Below are 20922 nucleotides of genomic sequence, written 5' to 3'. Positions count from 1 at the left end.
TATTTTTCCTGGATAAAGCGCTAAAAATCAATCAAAGTTGAAGGAAACGGTTAACAAATACAATAATGACCGGTTTTTTTTCGGGCTGTACTGAAAATATTGCCCTCGGTCAACGCAACAACCTCGCAAGCTCGGTCGTTACTTGACCTCGGGCAATATTTCTCAGTACAGCCCTCACTAACCGGTCATTATTGTATTAATGTTGGAACAAACGGAAACGCTACCAAAAAAAGAAACCCTAAAGTAAAGAAAAAGATTTTTCTTCGCGTTCCGTTTGCTCTACCCGTCTAGTCTCTTTGACGCATGCGCACTAAGCAGATTCCATGAGGCTCTAAAAACAAGATGGCGGATGGTTCTGTGATAAAGCTTTAGTACTGTAATATGAAACTGAAGTAATTTCCTTAAATTTCCACAGGTAATTACACGTTTTCTTTTTAAGATTAAGTTCTTCAATGAAATTTCATGTAGATCTTCTGAACATTCAAGAATTTTTAAGGAAAAATCTTGGATTTTCCGATACTTTTAGCAAGAAAGTAGACCAAATTTTATATGGATTTTCCAATACAGATGACCAAAAAAATAGGAAAATCCTGCATTTTCCGAAACCTTTTTTCAAATTTTTCAGGATTTCCAATTGAAAAAAAGACTCCAAATAAAGCCCTAGGGTTTTTTTTTCTGGAAGCCCAGCCAATACACCTTTCCCGTAATTATATATTCGTAAAACTAATGCGCGCGCATTATTTTGATGCTCTCCACCGTTTGGGCTCTGGAGGTAAACAAACCCGTTTTTGCCTGCGTTTCCTTAGGGAAAGTTAGTTTTTTTAGCTTTTCTTTATAAGTTCTGTCGAACAAAATCCCCTCAAATTTTAGTATGTTCTATATCTATTCATGATATTATTATACCACCCTGAAAATCTTTTGCCAAAAGAAGATCGCTATCAAAAGTTAGAAACTGAAAACCCACTTTCCCTAACCCCTCGCAGGCAAAAACGCGTTCGTTTACCTCCCAAATAATGTTATACACAAAGGTGGAGCACACATTTTCCCGGGCCATTTCCGAGAAGTTTGAATTACGGGAAAGGTGTTTGAATCAATCGAAACAATCGAACAGCAAATTCTGAGTAATATTGGATTACGATTCGCTTGCGTTCGACAATCGAATCGCAATTTTTTGATTGTGTTTAATTGATTCGGTGTTCGATTCTCCATTGACACCGTCTGGTAATTGATCAAACCCCATGCTAATAAATGGAGTATTTATATATAATGGAAATGCTCACTCCTCCAAATTAAATTTACCATGAAAATTTGCACTTTCCATAAAAACCAACAGGACCCTCCGGCACACTGGATAACTTCCAGAGTTTTCCGGAGCAGCTAAAAAAACCCTATTTTACTCTCTGGAAAGTTACAGAGCTCTTCTGTGGTGCTTCCGGAGCAATTGATTTTTATCACGTTCTAAAAAACCGTTTAAACATGTTTACAAAAAAGTATTTGTCTCCAGGTGATGGACACTTCGGTCAAATAAAATACTTACAGTCTTTGAGGATGATGGTTCAGCCATTAATGAAATTGAATTTGTCACATGTAGCTATATTCAAAAACATCACTGACAGTCAAAATATCGAAACTAGTCATGAGTCGGCTGATTTTTTAAAAATACACACATAGGCAGTTAGCGGAAGTGCACTGGAACGTTCGCAGACGTTTCCAGGAGGGTCCTACTCCAGCACTAAAACAATGACACATTAATGCATTATTATTATATTATAAGCAGGATCCTTCCGACTCAAGCAATACAGGGCAAACGTCCAGGAACAAAGCAAATTTTTCTATCCCCAGAGTAAGTACCGTGAAGTCAGGTAACTTGCATCAGCGGAAGGAAACTTGCATCAAATGTCTGACCAATCAAAGCAGCAAAATTCCAAAACAAATGAACTATGAAGCTCCCCTCGCAGCTTTACTCTACCATTTTAGAATCTTACCGTGAAGTCAGGTAACTTGCATCAGTGGAGGGAAACTTGCATAGCCATCAAGTGACCATGATCGTGAAATTGGTTCATTAGTTTTTTTTGATTTTATGCATAAAGATGGACAAGGACAAGGTCCTCTAAAAAGTGGCTGAAGGAGTTTTTTTTGGGAAATTTTTTTGGCTGTAAAAATCAGATTTTATTATTTTGGGAAATTCCCTCCTACTGTATGTTATTTTTAGGTTTTAGGGAAAAAGAGCATTTCTCATTTCTCTCGATTTTTTGCACTTTGATGTAAAATGGTATATAATATTTAAAATCTGATGAAGCCCAATTTTCAAAAAATAATTTCTTTGGGCAAATTTGGGCCAAAATACATGCCTAAAAATGTTTTCTGGACTTTATGTGAAATTGCTTCATTAGTTTTTACTACTTTTTTGGACTGCTCACTACACTTTCCTACTCTCTTGCTATTTGTGCTATCTTTATCTGATTGTGCATTAATGTGTCATTGTTTTAATGCTGGAGTTTGACTGTTGAAAACAAAAAATTCAAAAATTGGACATAAGTCTTTTTTATTCTACAGCGGCGATATGTACTAAAATTCTTTTTTCAATAATTAGGTGGGGGTATGTCAAAAATGGTCAAAAAACCTTTTAGTACTCATATATGTCTTGGATTTTAGTACCGACCCCCCCCCTGGTTGTTCACCTACTGATAAAGATCAAATGTTAAAAAGTTAAAATGTTTTTCATTTGAACCTGGCTGGGCTCTACCAGCCCTAAAAGAAGGTTGCAAAATCTGAGAATATCAGTTAGAAATAGCCTTTTTTCTACCTTGGCATGCAGACACTTTTACAACAAAATAAATAAAAACCCTAAGAAGTTGATCCACTATCAGGTTATAATCCTGTCGCAAAGATCATGTATATATTATAATGTTTTTTGTTGTCCTTGAGTAATTTTTTCGTCCACAGTTATCTTGATTAGCAAAAGAATAGAACAAAAACAAATTTTTAGGCTGGTGATGAAAAAATTAGAGTCAAGCTTTGAAGAGAACCAAGAGGGAGGAAAGCCTCAACACTGCATGGTCTGAAAAAGAATATAGCTGAAGAAATTCATAGAATAAACGCTACACTACAAAAAGAAATTATCTTCATGCAAGTGTCATATAAAAAATTCCCATTGAAAATACAAAATGAACTACCTTAGGTCAGGAGAGGGTGTAAGGGTTTAGATTTCCTGGATATACTTTGCTGTCAGTTTGATAACCTGAGTATTTAGTGGGTTTTCTAACTCCACTGAGATTATTTTTGATATAATAATGTTAAGCCACTTATAATTTGTTTTATTTTGTTTTAGAGCCCAACCCATCTTTGCCAAATACCAGAAACTATGAATGAAACCAAAGGCCAGCCATCAGATGGAACTGCTGGCGATATCAGTGATTCTGATAGCCAATCCAGTGATGTGGAGAATGCACTACCCTCGATCAACGAACCAGATGTCAGTCTTGATGAAATGCTTAGCTTGGCATGCAGACAAGGAAAATTAGATATCGTTCAACTATTACTACAAAGTGGGGCACATGTAAATCATAGAAATAAAGCTGGAAACACACCATTACTTGAAGCATGTAGTCAAGGTCATGTGACAGTTGCAAACTACCTTTTAGAGAATGGTTCTAAAATTGATGCACCCACTGAAACCACTCTTGACAGTGCATTGACATGGGCCTGCACACTTGGCAATACTTGTATTGTTGATGCTTTGCTTGTGAAAAATGCAGACGTTGAACACAGAACAAAAGACGGATGCACTGCACTCATGTTTGCTTGTCTTGCTGGTCATCGAGATGTTGCTGAAAAACTCTTAGATGCTTCTTCAGAAATCAATGTTGAATCAGAAAGCAACAAGGATAGTCCACTTACATTTGCTTGCTGGAAGGGTCATTATGATGTTGTAGAATTATTATTACAAAGAAGTGCTAATATTGAACATCGCACAAAGGAGGGGTTCTCGCCACTCATGTTTGCTGCTCTTGGTGGTCACAGTAAAGTAGCACACAAACTCCTTCAAACTGACGCTCAAGTGAATGTGCCTAGTGGAAGCAATAATGATATCCCTTTGACAAGTGCTTGCTGGAAAGGCCACCACAACGTTGTGAAACTTCTTCTAGATTACGAATCTAATATTGAACATCGTACCAAAGATGGATGTACACCTCTCATGCTTGCTGCAAGGTAAAACCCCATTATAATCTGATTTGTTGTGTGTGAGAAAATTATGCATTTCAATATATAAGGAATATGATAGTTTCAAATATGTTTAATGTTAATTAAGAAATTCAATGCTTTTTTTGTTCCAGAGAAGGGCACATCTATGTAGCTGATTTGCTGTTGAAGAATAATGCCCAAGTGAACGTTCCCTCTGGTAGTGAAAATAACATTCCATTGACGTTAGCTTGTTGGAAAGGTTAGAACATTTCCGATTAATTAAGTTAATCCTTATATATATTTTAAGTAATAAATAATAAACTTTAGGAATAATATTGCCAGTCTCAACAGAATCATTGGTTAAAAATTTAGATTTAAAAAAATTTGTTGATGAAATTCAATGGTATTAGAAACTTTTTCTATCTTAAGAAAAACTGGAGGACAACAGTACAAATTCCATTGTTTCATTTAGGTGAAATTCTACTTTGTCAATGTGAAATGTTATAAGCTTTTTCTACAAATTTATGTCAGAACTTTATAAATTATTTTTTACTTTGCTTGTTCAAGGTCATTGGGATGTAGTACGATTGCTGCTCGACCACAATTCAGATATCGAGCATCGTAACAAAGCTGGATGTACCCCTTTGATGCTTGCTTCTAGGTAAATGGGTTGCTTTCTTCTTAAATTTATGATAATGAGCCCACTTCAGAGTTAAAGTGATTTTTTGTTGTATGTTATACCAATATAAAACGTGTTAATTTGTTTGAATCTCAACCGTAAGTCTCCCACTGTAGTCGGAGGCAACTCGAAGGCTCTCAGCTCTCAATAGCTATCAACCCCAAAGTAGGGGAGGCGCCACTTGTTCCCTCTGGATTGCTCTACTTACCCTTGATCCTTCTCTTTTTTTAATTGCTGAGTATCATCAAGCATAGATGTATCAAGTACCATTTTGTACTAAGTAAGAAGCTTATTCCGGGAAATCATTTCAGCAGTAACAAGGCTTTGGAATCAGCATCTGATAATTAGAAAGGCCATTACTTTAAATTTTTACTAAATTATTTTTTTACTTCAGAGAGGGTCATTATGAAACTACGGCATTACTTTTGGAAAAAGGAGCACAAGTCAATGTTCCTTCGGGAAGCAATGATGATACACCCTTAACACTCGCTTGCTGGAAAGGTATGATTTGTACATACAATGATTGTCAATGATAGATATGGAAGAAAAGCTATGTTCTAAATGAATCTGGAATATTTGGTTTATCTTGGGGCAATCTTTTGTCAATTAAATAAAAAAATACCATTTGTAGGTATATACCCCTACTTATTTACATTTGCAGGAGAAATTGGTAAGCATAAAACTATGACTCTGATTATTAGTTGATGTTTATTAATATTTTAAACAGCTAGACTCACCTCAAAGAAATATGGATCTAATGATTTTCTTCTATGGTCTTTAGGGCATAAAAATGTCGTGTTGTTATTACTGGACGCAAAATCGAACATTGATCATCAAACAAAGACGGGATGTACTCCTCTCATGGAAGCAACCAGGTACGCTTTTTTGGAATATTTGTTTTGCTGTATTTTTGATTTTACAAAATTGAGTGAGAGGTATGTTTATGGTATAATCTTTTTTTGAATTGGTATAACTTGTTTCTGCTCATCATAAACAATTACTATGGGTTTCTCTGTGTAAAAATTATATCATAAAACTATCATATCACTTTTAGGGAGGGACACAAAGATGTAGCTGAAATTCTATTGAACCACAATGCAGATGTTGAGTTACCAGATAACTATGGTCAAAGCCCTCTATTTATGGCCTGCTGGAAAGGTAATGCCTGGTTACCTTATTGATCTTTTGTGTTCAACTGTGTTTTTTCAATCCCATGATAAAACTTTTTGACTAAGATCATTAATTTGTATATGCAATTAATTTCAGGTCATCGCAACGTTGCTGATCTTTTATTGAACCGAAACGCATACCGTGATTGTCGCACCAAGACTGGCATCACGCCTCTTTTTCAAGCTTGTCGTGAAAACCACATCTCAATTGTTGAACTCCTCCTCGAATATGGCGCTGGTGTAAACACGCCCTTCCCAAACAGTCGTGAAAATCCGCTCACCCTTTGTGCTGAGAAAGGCCATCAAGAGCTTGTTGGTTTGCTTCTAATGAAAGGGGCAACCCTTGATTGTCAAACAAAGAAAGGATGTACTCCAATATTTTTGTCTTGCAAAGAAGGTCATCTGGAAATTTCCAAGGTTCTTTTGAACCAAGGAGCCAATTTGGAGACACCTGATTGTCGTGGCAACACACCCATAATGGCCGCTTTTAAAAATGGCCATGTTAATGTGAGTTTTTTAAAGTATTAGAATGTCCATCTGGAAACTTTGACTTTTAAAAAATGTCTTGCTTGGTTGCATGAAATTTTCCATTCTTATAACCTGGCCAAATATATATTTCGCTTCTTATAGAAATTCTAATTTTCGGCATTTAGACGAAAAAACACAATAGCTTCAATTTAGACTTGAGTATGAGAAACTGAAGCTGAGCTCAGTGCATTTCGCTTTAACAGTTGATTAGTTGTCACCACTATCCACCATTGTTATTATTTTTTTTTCTTTTTATTTCTTTTTTGTTACACCATATAAACCAGTAACAATTCACTTTTTCTCCGCTTTGCTTTTCAAAAGCCAACTATTTGAAACTCCAAACCAGTTCAAATTCGGTAACGTATTCGAGTCACATAGGCACAACGTGTTAAATGTTTATTATGAATCGTTTAGCTTGTCGAATGGCTGATCAACCTGGTGCACCATCTTCCATCGGATGAGTTATGTCACAAGATCCTCATGTCCATCGTTGATGATAAAGAAAAAGAAGTTGTTGTCCAGCAACGAAGCAAGTGTCTGGCCATTATTCAAGAGGTAGGATGTCTGTACACAGACTCAGTATCTACAGCTAATTTCAATATTCATTGTCGCAGAGGGTCTACCAAGCGATAAACGTGAGATACACTCTGGTACAGAGTAAGAAGTAGGGAGCTTTCTCAAACTTCTCAAGCTTTTTTTACATTCTGCCAACCAACTCATGTCAACTCGAGCATCTTAAGAGGACTGTGTTGGAGTGTAAAGCTATTACCGAGTTTATGTATCGGAGGATATCGAGAGCGACGGTAAGTGAAAGTGAAATGATACAAAACAAAGTCGATAGTTGATGTACGGCTCTATATTGCCTTTGCTCACCGAAACAGACGACGGTAGTTTGGTGTTTTTACCGTCGTTGAGCAAAGTGGACGGTGATTTTGGAGACATGTCAACTTTGCTTTATACCATCCCCCTCGATTTATCTCGAATACATAAACTCGCTATTCTATTGATCTATTTGGGAGTAGCCGTCCAACCAATAGGATGGCTTTATATCCTTAACCTAGGAAAGTGTTTTCGGCGTCCCCAGGGCTTGGTCTATTGAATCGATTTTTGCTCTTTCAAAAATTAAATTTTATCATGCAAAACATCAAAGTCATCTACAACTTACAGAATGGGATGAATAAGAAATTTTTTTTCTTCTTAGATGAAAAAGAAACGTGAATTATTGGCTTTGAAGAACGCTCAAAATCTTGTCCAAGTAAGTTTTTATTGACTCGATTCATTCGTTTCCTTTAGAACCTTCAAATGAAGGATCGTCCTTAATTTGAAGTAGGGTCTGAAGCAATAGTATTTGAATTTCCTTTAACCTTTAGTCTTTAATTTTGTTTTAATAACAAAACTGTTTTTCCAATAATTATTAAAAATCTCTCCTTCTCGTTTTTTAGGAGCTTGACGACGAGAGAGATCGCGAAGAGAAGAAAAAGAAGAAAAAGGCTGCTAAGCGACGTAAACAAAACAATCGAAAGAAAAACAAAGATGGGGACGGGGAAGTCAAGATTAATGCTGACTCGACAAAAATCAACGGGCTTTCGAATCACGATGACGAATTTGATGACCAGGACGAGGAGGAAAATAAAGGTTCAAATTATTTGAGTTCAAAAAAATTTTTGGGATGCTTTCGAAAAATTGCGCATAAAAGTGGAGTCAAAAATACAAAAATGATTAATTTAATTTCTCTTCAATGCCTTCCTAAACCTTAGAGTTTTTCAATAATCAGACTGGATTTAAGAATGTTCACATTTTTTGCAACTAGCACGGCTTACTCTCGTGTAATCAGTAACAACATAATATATGATGAATATTTTTATCCCTAGACAACTTGACACCGACTGAAAACCGTGTCAAAGTCGGCGACGAAAAGCCAGTTGTCGATGTTTTGAAAATTTCCGAAATCCCAACGATGCCGGAAAGTCGGAAAGAATTCCTACGGAACAACCACCAACAGAACGGTCGGAACAAAAACGTCCGAAAAAATGCGGAAACGCCGAACAACGTCGATCACAAATCGAAAAACTCGAAAAACAAGACAACTAAACAGCGATCCAATAACCAACAAGCAAACATTTCAACCAAGCTAGAAGTTGATACATCGTCAGACACGACCAGTAGTAGTGGTCGTCTATCAGAACGTTCTTCACCCATAGAAATGATTCAACTACTCTCCAATCGTCTCTCCTTCCCAACGAACACTGCAAACCTCAATCGCCAGCTTCCCAAAACATCAGGCGTTTGCACACAAAGCTCTTCAACGTCAGGTCCAAGTCGGATAGCTGTCTCAAGCCAAACTGAACGTATCTTAACTAATAGTTATCATTCTACCATATCTAACCGCCCACCGCCCCTCCCTTCATCTCACGCCCTTCCTATCACCAGTGTTGCAGTGACCACATTTGCTCAATCCACCTCGACGTTCTCTGATCCACGCATGGAAGTGCGGAATATAGCGCCACCCGAAGTTCGACATTTTTCTGGCGGATGGGACGACGACCTAGGTATGTGAATCAGTATCTAATCCCATTGCTTCTATAAGCCTAGCCTGTACCAAACTCTTCTTCGCTGAGTGAAAAGATAAAACCGAGGTTAAGCACGGGTTTATTTTAACCGTAAAGTGCGATACCGTAGGCCTGTACATAACTTGCCAAAGCAAACCATGCAAGTGAAATCTTATGTACAGGCCTACGATATCGCATTGAACAGTCTAAGAAACACTTGTTTAACCTCGCTAATGACCTCAAAATTCTTTCAAATATCAATGCAATGACTTCTGACATTTGACGTCATTCCAGGCTGTTAAACTCTAACCCAGCCTCATATAGACACTGATCTCCTACTACTAATGGGTTCGGACTTATATTATAATTATAGAATCATAATTATAGTATAATCTCTCATATTATAAAATTGTGTCCAGTTTGTTCCGGCCATTGTTTTCATGTTTTTATGTAAGGCTAGGCTCTATATACACTTAATTACTATGGCGGTGAAAGCATTAGGATGCGAAATACTCAAATTAAACAAATTTTCGAAAATATAACGTAAAAAAGAACATGGCCGAATAGTCGACTTTAAAAGTGGACACACTTACACGGAAAATCTGGTTGCAGTTGGACTATCTAATGTGATATGATATCTGTGGATATAGCTTGTTATAGAGAAACACTTTGGTTTTCAAATTTTTCATTCGGGTAATATCTCAGCCTATTCAGTAAAGGTTTTATTTTCACATAAGTGTTCCCGTTTCATATCAGACACATTTTATATCAGGACAGTGTCTACCTATTGTTATATTGTGCTGATATAAGCAAAAAAATGTATTTCTTATATCTTCTTTCCGACCAATCTTACTCCACATGCGTGTCAATTCAATATCAAAAAGCTTGTTAATTAAAATTGATGAGTAAGCAAACGGTAACACTCTTATTTAAAAACAAAAACTTTTGATAAATGAGAGAAACACTGGAATATATAGTGTCGCTAAACAAAAAGAAACGACTTTAGTTTTCCCTTAAAAGTGCAAAAGTATTCTGCAAAATATTTATTTAGTGCAAGACAAAGTATAGCATTTTATGCAATAGCGATCGTTTCATCTCTGGACTTTCCTCCAAGTGGAGCATTATTGTATTCAAATGTATTTGATGTGACCAGGCCATACTTTAGAAAGGCAGAGCAGCGTCCGTTGGTGGCCAAAAAGGGCATTTTTTCTAGTGTTATTCCGCTGAAAAGGTTGTTTTTACCAATATTTTAATAATTTCAGGAGGGGCAGCGTCCAATAACAGATTGCTTAAAGGGTCTGGTGATCAATGTCATTGTTTAATTCCAAGGTTATTTTTGTATAATAGTATTGGTAGCTTGAGTGCGCTGGATATTTGTAAGTGATCATTTCGCCCAGAATATCATACGCTTGAACAAGATCGTCATTTGGCTGACCAACAATAATGGAAGATCTGGTATTTTGTAATAAAACAGCTTTCCCATAAACTATGATTCTACCATCTTGTCTGAAATTCTCAGTTTCCTTAAAATAGTGAACGTAATTTGCAAAGTAGGATTCTCCAATTTTGACTTGCTCTAATTTGTCTATTGGATCTCTATTGACTTTCCACAGCTGGACGTTTTGATTCCCCGTCATCAAGCCGATATTGACAAAAATTTCACCATATGACTGATAATGCGTTTCGTTGATTTCGCGGACGTTGTTCCATATTTCCAATGCAAACTCCAATTTGTACCTTCGAAGTGCTGAAGAAAAAAAAGATTAAAAAAATAAATGATTTCCATTAACAACAGCATTTAAACTGATCGACTTTCAATAGCGAGCACCAGAGAGAAATTTTTCATTCCATTTCTTGGTGAGTTTCACTTTGATGATTTTCTGAAAAAATAGAAGCCTTTCAAGTGTATTGACGCAAATTCGATTTAACGCTACTGCAAGAGTTTCGAAAGCTCAAAGTGACGTCAAAAAATCACAAAGGCGAATAGACGCTACTGCGTATAAAAAGGCCGTGACGTCTAGTAAAGGCTTAACCTTAACTGTGTTTAAGGCTTTGAGCTATGACTGGAAAAAATATACCGTATGGTATGGTATATGTATTTTTCCACCGAATAATACACGATCAAACTTCTATTCTCGGAAACTTATTTTTTCTTCTTGTCCCTTATTAGAATGTTTTAACGGTTACTGGTCTCTATAGGTTAGACAATTTTCTTGAGATTGTTCAACTGTCTTGGTTTTTTTTAGGGTTAAAAAAACGTAAGTGCACCTACTTGCAGTTGTTGTCGGCGAGGTGGTCGTTGTTGAGGCAGTCGTTGGCGGGGTCGTTGTCGGTGATGTGGTCGTTGGCGTGGTCGTTGTCGTTGTTGGTGTCGTTGGCGTGGTCGTTGTTGGTGTCGTTGTCGGTGTCGTTGTCGGTGCTGGTGTTAGGATTTTGCTCTGACAGGTTGGAATTATCACTTCCTTGGTAGAAATTCCGTCCGCGTCTCCTCGGTTTTCATGAACGCCATTATGACAAAAACATTTATTGTCATTTGTGTAAAATCCTTTTTTAATTTTTCTTTGGCATCTCATAACACATTCAGTGATTGATCGTGGTCCTCTGATTTCTTCTGCATCGGTCAAGGAGGCTTGCTTCTTCAATATAAGGTTGTGTATTTGACAAGTAGCTGAATTAAAGCAAGTTGAAAGAAGCAGGAAGATTTTCAGTGGAGAAAGCATATTTATGTCTTCAGCAAACTGTGAACTTTTTCAGAATGATAGCAACTATAAACAATTTCACTTTTATCTGGTGTTATCTTGATTTTAATCAATTTTTAATCACTAATATTTTCGTTATATTTTCAAACCAATCCCAGTCACAGGTTGTGGTCTGAATAATAAATCTAAGAAGATATTTTTGATTAAAAATTTTTTTCGAAAATTATTTTCTAATTTATAACTTTGAAATCGTCTCCCACAGCGGGAACATTGAGAAAACTGTCCTTCTTGGATTCGATATTCAAAGGTGTCACTTATCATAGTACTGATGCAGTTTACATAGAACGAAAAGCTTTTACTAAAAAAAAAAATTATGTTGAAATATTTTATTATAATATTGACAACCTGGCATACATATTCAAAAGTTTTTCCAGATCATTCAGAGAAAACCAACTACTATTTCTTATCCTTCTGTCCTGATTTTTCTTTCTTTCTTTCTGAGTCTTTTACTGAAATCTGCTTATACCTGTGAAATAGGCCTCCAACCTCAATTCGAAACACCAAATGCAGGCAAATCTGGATTAATACCCCAACGCATAACCGCTTGCACCAACAAGAGACAACAGATTTACAATACCCTAGTAACCTTAATCTCAATCCCTTTAAGCATTCTATGGCATCAAGCTGTTTGATAGGGGTATAATGGGATTAATTTATTAAAATAAATTTTTATCCCTCGGGCATGATAGTATTTGACTTTCGGGCAAAGGAAATTTACTCTAATTTTTTGCTATACCGCATACAAATCTTCTACCTGGGGTTTACGAACACGATGTATGATGCATGGCCCCAGGCGTGCGAATCGAATTGAGGGGGGGGGGCAAAAAATATGTCTAAATATTCGACTTTTCACCCTTATTTCACCCCTCTAAACGGTATATATAAGATTTTTTAAAGTAAAAAAAATTACTTTGCAAAATATTGGGTGCCCCATGCCCCCCCCAGTGACGGGAGCCAGGTGCTGACGATGATCAATATGTGTTTATTTTGTTTTTAGACAACCACCCGAACTCAGCAACATCACGGAACAGTTCGTTCGATGAATACAGAGAAGCTGATTGGAAAGAAATTTCAAGAACACCAAAGTAAGTTTGCTAGTGAAAGTATTTCTATCTAGATTTAGATAGATTTTATTCAACGATACATGAGATTGGAGAGAAAAGACCGAGTCGTGAAAGCATCTGCTGGAATGCTAAGAAGGGGGCGTCAAACTTCTTTCCGCACTATGCATTTGATTTTACCAATTTTTCTATAATAACGACTTTGTAACTCACCTTATCCCACCCACAAATAACTTTTATAAAACACTTGATGAAGCTATTCTTCCCTAGCTAAAGCAAAATTTTGTGTCATATCCTTGGGGGTTATTTAGCAAGTTTATGTGTGTGTTTTTGATCAACTGAGGACGACGGTAAACGAACACTTTTACCGTATCCGATTTTGCGGGTCAAAACTGCGGGTTGTTCCAAATCGCTTCAGTTACTACGCCGTCCTTAAAAGTGCAATTACATAAACTCGCTTTTGTAAAAAGTTACAGACGGAACATTGTCGAAAAAAAGCCGTGTTCGCCTACGTTGTTCATAAGAACATCCAAGATCTTTGAAGCCATCGGAATTTCTTAACTTTTTGAGTTTCAAGCCTAAAAATTTTCTTGAAATGTTCTTATTTTCACCATTTTGTGAGCATATAGCTTTAAAATGTTCTTAACTTGTTCTTAACATTTTTGACACCGAAGCCTTATGTTCTTATATAGTTTGTTCTTATAAAAAGTTTATTTACGTTATTTAAAGTTTAACTCACTTTTCATTGTAATAGAATGGTGTTTTACGAGATGACAGTTCCCAATTCGTATTGTGGTAGAGTTATCGGTAAAGGTGGAAGGAAAATCAACCTCATCACTGTAAGTGTAGATCTGTATTTTATTATTATCTCGATTATCAATTACCATATTTTCTACCATCTTATTTGCATGCTTGACTAAATTTAAAGAATCTAAGTTGGAAATTGTAAGAAAAATCTGAAGGTGGTAATTATGCAAATTGTTATCGTTACAACAACAACTATAGTACTTAAAAGATTTTATTATAACGACTCCAGTCTACTGCCATCTTAAATCCCCAAGATATCAATTCAAACTTGGCTCTTGGCGTAAGACGTTGACCCTTTTAAAGCACCATACGTTTGGAAAGATGTTTTTATGTACTTGTCGCTTGCTATTTACTTAAATTATCAACCTAATGTAAATTCTTTCGTTTTCCTCCTACTTCCAGGAAGACTCGGGCGCCCAAATCACCATTGACAAACCGCCAACAAATATCGTTCCTCAAAATCGTATCATTACAATCAAGGGCGCTCCAGGGAACGCTGAAAAGGCTCGCCAACTTGTAACCAAAGCTCTCAACACGCCCAGTCTAACCAACCTAGAAATCGTACCGCAAGCGCCCCAACAGACTGCTATAATACGCCCTCTTATTCCGCCTGCAGAGATTGCGGCTCTACTCGAAAACGTTCAACCTCAAGAACCGCCTAGTCCACAAGTTAAACGTCCAAAACCGTTGCCTAGCTCTGAAGTTCGTCCATTGATATCTTATAGCAAAGTAGCTAAGGCCTCATCTACACTAGACGAACTTGAGAAGGAAATTGAAACAAAGTGTAAGGTGAGAAAGAGCCCTCGAATCAAATCAGGAAATGACAAATAGAAATAGATTTTGAATATTCTTATTTCTTATTTCTTCATAGAGAATTTCTGTCATGGTTTTTAGTCTTTTCTGAACAGCAGTATGGAAAGTTATCATGACCGTAAATTTCCATCCATGTTCTTTTCTAAAAGATAAAATCACGTACTTTAAGCATACAAACTTTCGCGAATAGCCCTTTTTTAAAGAAATTTCAAAGGCTTTTGCGAAATGGGCTAAAATTCGCGAAAATCGCGAAAGTTTCTGCTCGCGGAAGTTTTTGCGCCTAAATTAGTTTTAACAACCATGTGTAGTCAATATCAATCGAATTCTAATTCTATAGACACGATGAAAATTCTACAAGTCTGTTTCATCTTTTACAGGTCGGCGATGAACAATCTTCAGTAGAAGACGAAGAACAAACAATCTACGCTCAAGAACAAAAACAAGTCCTGGTTGATGAAAAACCCAGAATAGCTGATTCTGTCGACGAAAATTTAGGTTCGAAAAGAATTTAAAAAATCTGACCCTTGTTCTTGTTTTGTTGGAGTTCATTCCAAAGATGACTTTCGGTCTAGGAATATTTTTTCATAAACTTTGTTTAAAGCTTAACAAATAATTTATCATTGATCTTATGTTTCAGCTGAACCTATATCTCCAGTTATACCAGTTGCAACGAAATCGACTAAAATTTCATTGGACGAGGCAAAAGCACGTGATCAAAATGATGAAGTTCCATTGGATAGTACAACAAGAACAACCACGCGCGATCAAAATCCATTCAAAACGTCCTCTTCATTTGACTCGACGTTCTTTTATTACGACTCATGTAAGAATTATGGAGAACTCCTAAACTGAAACTCGAAAGCTTTGACAAAGAATTCTGATTTTATTAAGTACTACCACTGATCTTATAAAAAAATCTTGTATGATATTTTGAGGTCGCGTTTGTCAAAGTTAAAGTCGTAATTTTTGATAAAAAGGGGAATTCCCTGCAAAATCTAATAACCATAGGATATCAGGCTCCAAAAGCTCAAAATTGTTCCAATAGTGCTAAGAATAAAGTCTAGAAGCCAATGCACCCCTCCAAAATCTATAAATCCAATGAAATAAATTGGAAGTACTGAAATCGCGATCCTCACCGGAGCTTTGAATTCTGAAAAACATTAAACCAAATACCCAAAATTCTCAATATATTTTAAACCTTGATGATAGGCTGTTCTTCTGAATTGGTAGCTTATTTTTCCCTCCTTGTGATTTCAGAATAACTCATATTTGTCTTTCTCTTTCGTTTTACAGATAACCTTCGAAAGACTTCTGAACCGAATACAATGAGTGTAAGTAATTGTAGAATTGTTTGGGATTTGGATTTTATTTGGAATGTTTTTTTGTATGGCGCTGATGTTCAAAGCACTTGTCGTTTCTTGTTGTTTGAGGTGTTTTTTTGTAAATTTGTAAAAGGCATTTGCAATACTCCATATTTATCGAGATTAATTCGTGATGAATGAGTTATTAGAAGAGGTTAAAATATATGTTTTTTAGAAATCGAAATCATTCCAGTTTGGTGACGAGAAGCAATCAAATAGCGCGTAAGTCAACGTTTTGTCATATGTTTGGAATATTTCTTTCTCGGTTATCCAAACTTTCCTCAGTCATCCAAACTTTCCTTAATTATCCAATCATCTTCAACTCCACTTTGAGCTCTTTTACTATCAAAGGTAGTTTTTTCTTTGAAGAAGAGGATTTGCTTTATTATGTAGCTTGTTTAGCTAAAATCAAACATGATTTGCAAGATTTCAGAGACTCTTCGCAAAGTGCATCATTGATTTTAGACAATGGATAGTCTCTTACGTCACGTTCAAGGAATTGATCCTTTTTTTCAAATCAAAGAAAAACCAGGGTTTCACGAGAAAATTCAACGCTTCATGCATTTGCCGATAAAAAAAATTCAATCAAATCTTTTGTTTGTTTTTAGGGACGGTTGGCCAGTCAGTAGTGGTTCAACACAAACTTCTATCAGTTTATTGCAACAACAGCAAGATTTGAACACGGGCCTGGATAGAAATCGCAGTATCAGTTGGACCGGACAGGTGCGATATGTTAACTCAGTCCTTTCATCTGAGCCTTGTTCCACAGATATCCTATAAACACTAAATAAAGCTATTCTGTCTTTCCCAAGCAACGGCAGTTGAAGCAAAATAACGCGCTATCTTAGCTTAGCTGAGTAGACCATAGTATTAGACCACAGTTCGGTGCCACACTTCAAAACAATAACTGACTGGGGAGGCGAGAGGATGATTGAATAAATTGCCAGCACTGAACTGTGGTCTGCTTATAAAAACGGTGCATTATTTTGCCATTGACAAAGTAACTCTATCTAGTGTTTTAAATGAGGATTTTCTCTTTTTATTTCTACTAGAGACTTAAAGGTTAAAACTTTTCCGACTAAAGCAAGAGACAGCTAAATTTACATTTGATTTGTGGGAAAAACATAAATTAAAAAATATTGCCATTCGTTAACCCGGAAAGAATAAGCTTTTCATAGTAAATTTTCCAGTTAATTTTTTTTCCTTTTTGTGTCGAATTTATTTTTCTAACCATAACAATTGCTTTACTCATTTAGCCGAAAATCGAACTTTCACCTACGGAGAAGAGCAGCTCATCCACACGGTCAATGTCAATCGACCAATTGGAAAGTGGCATCGAAAAATCATCGAATTCAAATTCCTGGACACGAGCCTCCTCCACCAATGAAATTGAAGATGAACAGGTATTCGGTGATGACGTCACATCGTGGCAATCGACCAACAAACAGTTGGATTCGACAAATTCGAGCAGCGCTGGAGCCATTGGGGCTAACGACCAATACGACATTTCGTCAAGTCCCACAAGTAGCGTCAGTAGCAGTAAAGTTGAATTAACCACATATTTTGATAATGACAGTGGAGTCGGTGGATCGAACCCTCTCGATATGACACCAACCTCTCTTAACGAGCAACCGCCTACGTATAACGAACAGCCACCTTACCTTGAAACTAATCTCGAATCGCAACCCTGGTATCAAGCACGCAGCGCGTATAGTGCGCCTTCATCACCTGCTCTCCCAAGAAATGCAGACCATCTACATCGCTCGCGCGGCTCTTCACCCCGTTCCGCTGCAATTCGCTCGCATCCATCGATGGATGGAATCAACAATCGACCTTGGCCGAAAAACTCAAAACCTGACGATATAGGTTGGAATTCGTTTCAAAATCAACAAGCACGACGTACGGAACCTAACATCCGGTCGCCGGACAACCACGACAGTGGGCTATCGTCACCTCGGTCTACCGATCGAGACTCGAGACAGACCAAGGAGCGTCAAGTTATCGGCCACACGAAAAGTGTTGAAGACCCCTCTCAACGGACCACAGAAATTAAACAACCTGTGACGCCGATCTCGAAGTCGTGGAGTGCGGAACGCTTTCAAGATGTACGAACGTTACCCGATTTGATGAAACAATTATCGCTTGAGAAGTACACTATAAAACTCGAGGTATTTATCAAAAGTCATATTTCTTTTTAAAAATGATTTTTGTTTCTTTTATTTCTCATGTTGGTAAAACTGACCTAGCTTATATACCGGTATTTATAGTATACTTTTTGAGTTAATTTTATTTATTCTTTATTGTAGACATTTTAACGGGTGTTAACAAAAGCTAGCCTGTACCTTTTATGATTTAAAAAAAATTGCCGTTTGTCGATCTGTATCGGTTAGCGAGATTCTATGTCTCATTCAAATTCTTTATTCAAATTCGAAGAAAACAAAAGCGTAGGACTGCTCTTTTTATGAAAGGTATCATTGCATTGATGCTTTAAACGTAACGTTACTTTAGTTGAGCTAGATTGAATGCTAAAAATAGCTACACTCCACCGCAGAGGAGACATTCAAAGGGATGTGTAAAAATGTCCGAGACACGGAATGTTGCCTAACCGTAACAAACCGCGGCGTTGTCAGTGAAGAAGAGTTTGGTACAGGCTTAACAAAAGTAAACTTTTTTCCTTTTTCAGCAAAGCGGAATAACGATGGAGACGATTATTAATTTGAACGAATCGGATCTTCAAGCCCACGAAATCCCAAAGGTGAGTTTTTTTCCACTGCTCATTTCTTACTGCTTGGCTGAGTTTTTTTTTTAAAGTAATATAGTAGTGATACACCAAGTTTCTTGGAAGTGGGACACTGGGCCTGGTGATACGCTGACTTTAAAAGATTGACCATTAAGTTTTTTTTCATTTTCAAAAAGTTATTGGCATTGCATTGCTAGTAGTTTAATTCAGTGTACAATTATCAGATATTTTATTATTTTGGCGTGGACTTTTTTCGGGAATAAAGAATCGCGACAACGGCCAAAATCTCAAAAGTAGCGAACCTTTTCAAGGCAAAAAGGATTTTTAGGAACGTATGAGAACCCCCTGGAACATTAAAAAAAAACCTTGGAATATTTCTTTTCATACCTTAAAGTGACGGTGGACGAACTAAAATCAGTCTTTTACACCCTGGAAATTTTAGAATAGCATTTTACCCTCTGGAAAAATGAAGAAATACTCTTTTATACCCCCTGGAAATTCTATTCCGATTACCCTCTCGAAATGTTCGTCCGCCCCCCTGTAAGTATAGATATAAAATGGAATGGCCCATTCACATTTTTAAATGTTGGCGAGAAGATGTAGGACTTTCAGCAACTTTTTCTTCTTCATTACTAGGGACCTCGGCTGAAGATCCTTAAAGCCTGTCAAGTTATTAAGAGTAAGTACAACTTCTAATAATTAATACCCACCCTTGTCACTTTTCATATTTAATGGCTTCAAATCTCGTAAGTCAAATATAACGTACGTATGACTTTTCTGTCATTTAGTACGGAATGCTAAAATGGGTGAACTGTTAGATTTTGATTTAAGAAACTGTGATGGGATGATTCATTCTGTGATACGCTGTTTTTAAAGAATATTTTGACTTTTCACATAGGTCAACAAAAGCAACATCAACAATCGGTTTCAATGAAAGCTGTTCACAACAACACTATCAACAGCATTGTTGCTTCCTCGAACAACGCCCTACCGGCACATCCGCCAACTCAGCAGCCGCCTTCATCCAATCCTCTGGAACAACAGAACATCGTACAACAGCAAGCCAACGTATCGAGTCTGCAAGCACACTTACAACAACAAACACCACCTTTGATTCAACAACATCAACAACAAAGCGTTTCAACAAACAATTTCTTCTCCAACATTCCCCTTCAACAGCACCAGCAACAACAACAGACAACTGTGACGTCATTCATTCAACAACCTGCCAATAGAGGCTTCGAACAACCTCAGTCTACTTTACACACGATGACGACCAGCCCACACATAGCGTTCTCGCCGCATAAACAATCCTCAATTCAGCAACAGCATCAAATACAGCAACAGTTTTCGCAACAGTTTCAACGCTACCCGGACTACCTTTCTTACGCCCCTCCTCCACCCGCTGCTCAACCTCAATTACCGCCACAACAACAAAACTACAATTTCGTAATGGCTAACACACAGCAGCAACAACAGCAACAACCGCAGCAGCAACAGCAATTTATGACGTCACAAACCAACCCCATAATGGCGACTTGTGATGATTTCGGTTCCGTTAATTTTCAACCACATAATACGGCGCCAAACGAGCCATTGCATCAGAACCAAACCTTGCTGACACACCCCTATATTTACCCTGCTGACAATCAACAAGCTTACTATTATTTTCACCCACAGAACTGATTGATTATCGAACAATGGCTCTTCGAGTGACTTTTATTTTCTTATAAGCAGACAGCTTATTTTTGAGTTATATTTGAATATTCATAAAAATGGGAAAATCGAATCTATGCTGCATATTCTTTTTTCTTCTGATCTCATGTTTGCTGTAGATGCTAAATTTGATATTTATGTTAAAGTTTTGGTTACTTCCTGGTAGATAAGCATCGTTTTAGGATACTCCTGAACACATTTTTTTCTGAAAACTGATCCGGTATACAAATGATGAACGTGTTATACCCCTTAGATACACTATCTAGTTGCTACATCGCACTACACCAAGTAAAGGGATAAACATTCAAAATTACCCTCAAGCAGAGCAAGTTTACTCTCCAGATAAGGCAAATTTTGTAGATTTTTCACTCCCTCCTGACACTATATCCTCCACCTCCCCTCATGTACGGACATTTTCTGGAAGAGCTCCTTGGTAGACGATTACGGTGAAATAAAAATTAATCCGAAATTGGTAAGTTATTTCTACTCAGGGTGTTCTATATTCACTGTGTTAGGTTTAATATCTTAAAATCAAACCAAAAAATTCTTTGACTA

The 20922-nt window shown here is 37.0% G+C and overlaps 2 protein-coding genes across 2 annotated transcripts; one reads left to right on the top strand and one right to left on the bottom strand.

The window, feature by feature from the left end:
• Positions 1-265: 265 nt before the first annotated feature.
• On the top strand, positions 266-20440 carry LOC136821679 (ankyrin repeat and KH domain-containing protein 1-like). The gene is made up of 24 exons (XM_067077918.1): positions 266-415; positions 3332-4212; positions 4338-4444; positions 4753-4846; positions 5259-5365; positions 5646-5739; positions 5919-6022; positions 6131-6540; positions 6976-7116; positions 7763-7816; positions 8004-8196; positions 8433-9110; positions 12867-12954; positions 13685-13769; positions 14140-14526; positions 14928-15045; positions 15188-15373; positions 15844-15881; positions 16087-16133; positions 16520-16634; positions 17168-18079; positions 18595-18666; positions 19288-19330; positions 19550-20440. The coding sequence occupies exons 2-24, from the start codon at positions 3365-3367 to the stop codon at positions 20335-20337; spliced, it is 5709 nt and encodes a 1902-aa protein (XP_066934019.1). The 5' UTR covers positions 266-415; positions 3332-3364; the 3' UTR covers positions 20338-20440.
• On the bottom strand, positions 10341-11836 carry LOC136821775 (uncharacterized). The gene is made up of 2 exons (XM_067078023.1): positions 11383-11836; positions 10341-10857 (listed from the first exon to the last, which is right to left on the bottom strand). Exons 1-2 carry the CDS (start codon positions 11828-11830, stop codon positions 10400-10402), a joined length of 906 nt encoding a protein of 301 aa, XP_066934124.1. The 5' UTR covers positions 11831-11836; the 3' UTR covers positions 10341-10399.
• Positions 20441-20922: the final 482 nt, after the last annotated feature.

The sequence above is a fragment of the Clytia hemisphaerica genome, unplaced genomic scaffold (assembly GCF_902728285.1).
Source record: "Clytia hemisphaerica strain Z4C2 unplaced genomic scaffold, Clytia hemisphaerica genome assembly, whole genome shotgun sequence".
Taxonomy (NCBI): Eukaryota; Metazoa; Cnidaria; class Hydrozoa; order Leptothecata; family Clytiidae; genus Clytia; species Clytia hemisphaerica.
Note: the sequence above shows the minus strand (reverse complement) of the source record. Positions and strands in the feature narration are given on the sequence as shown.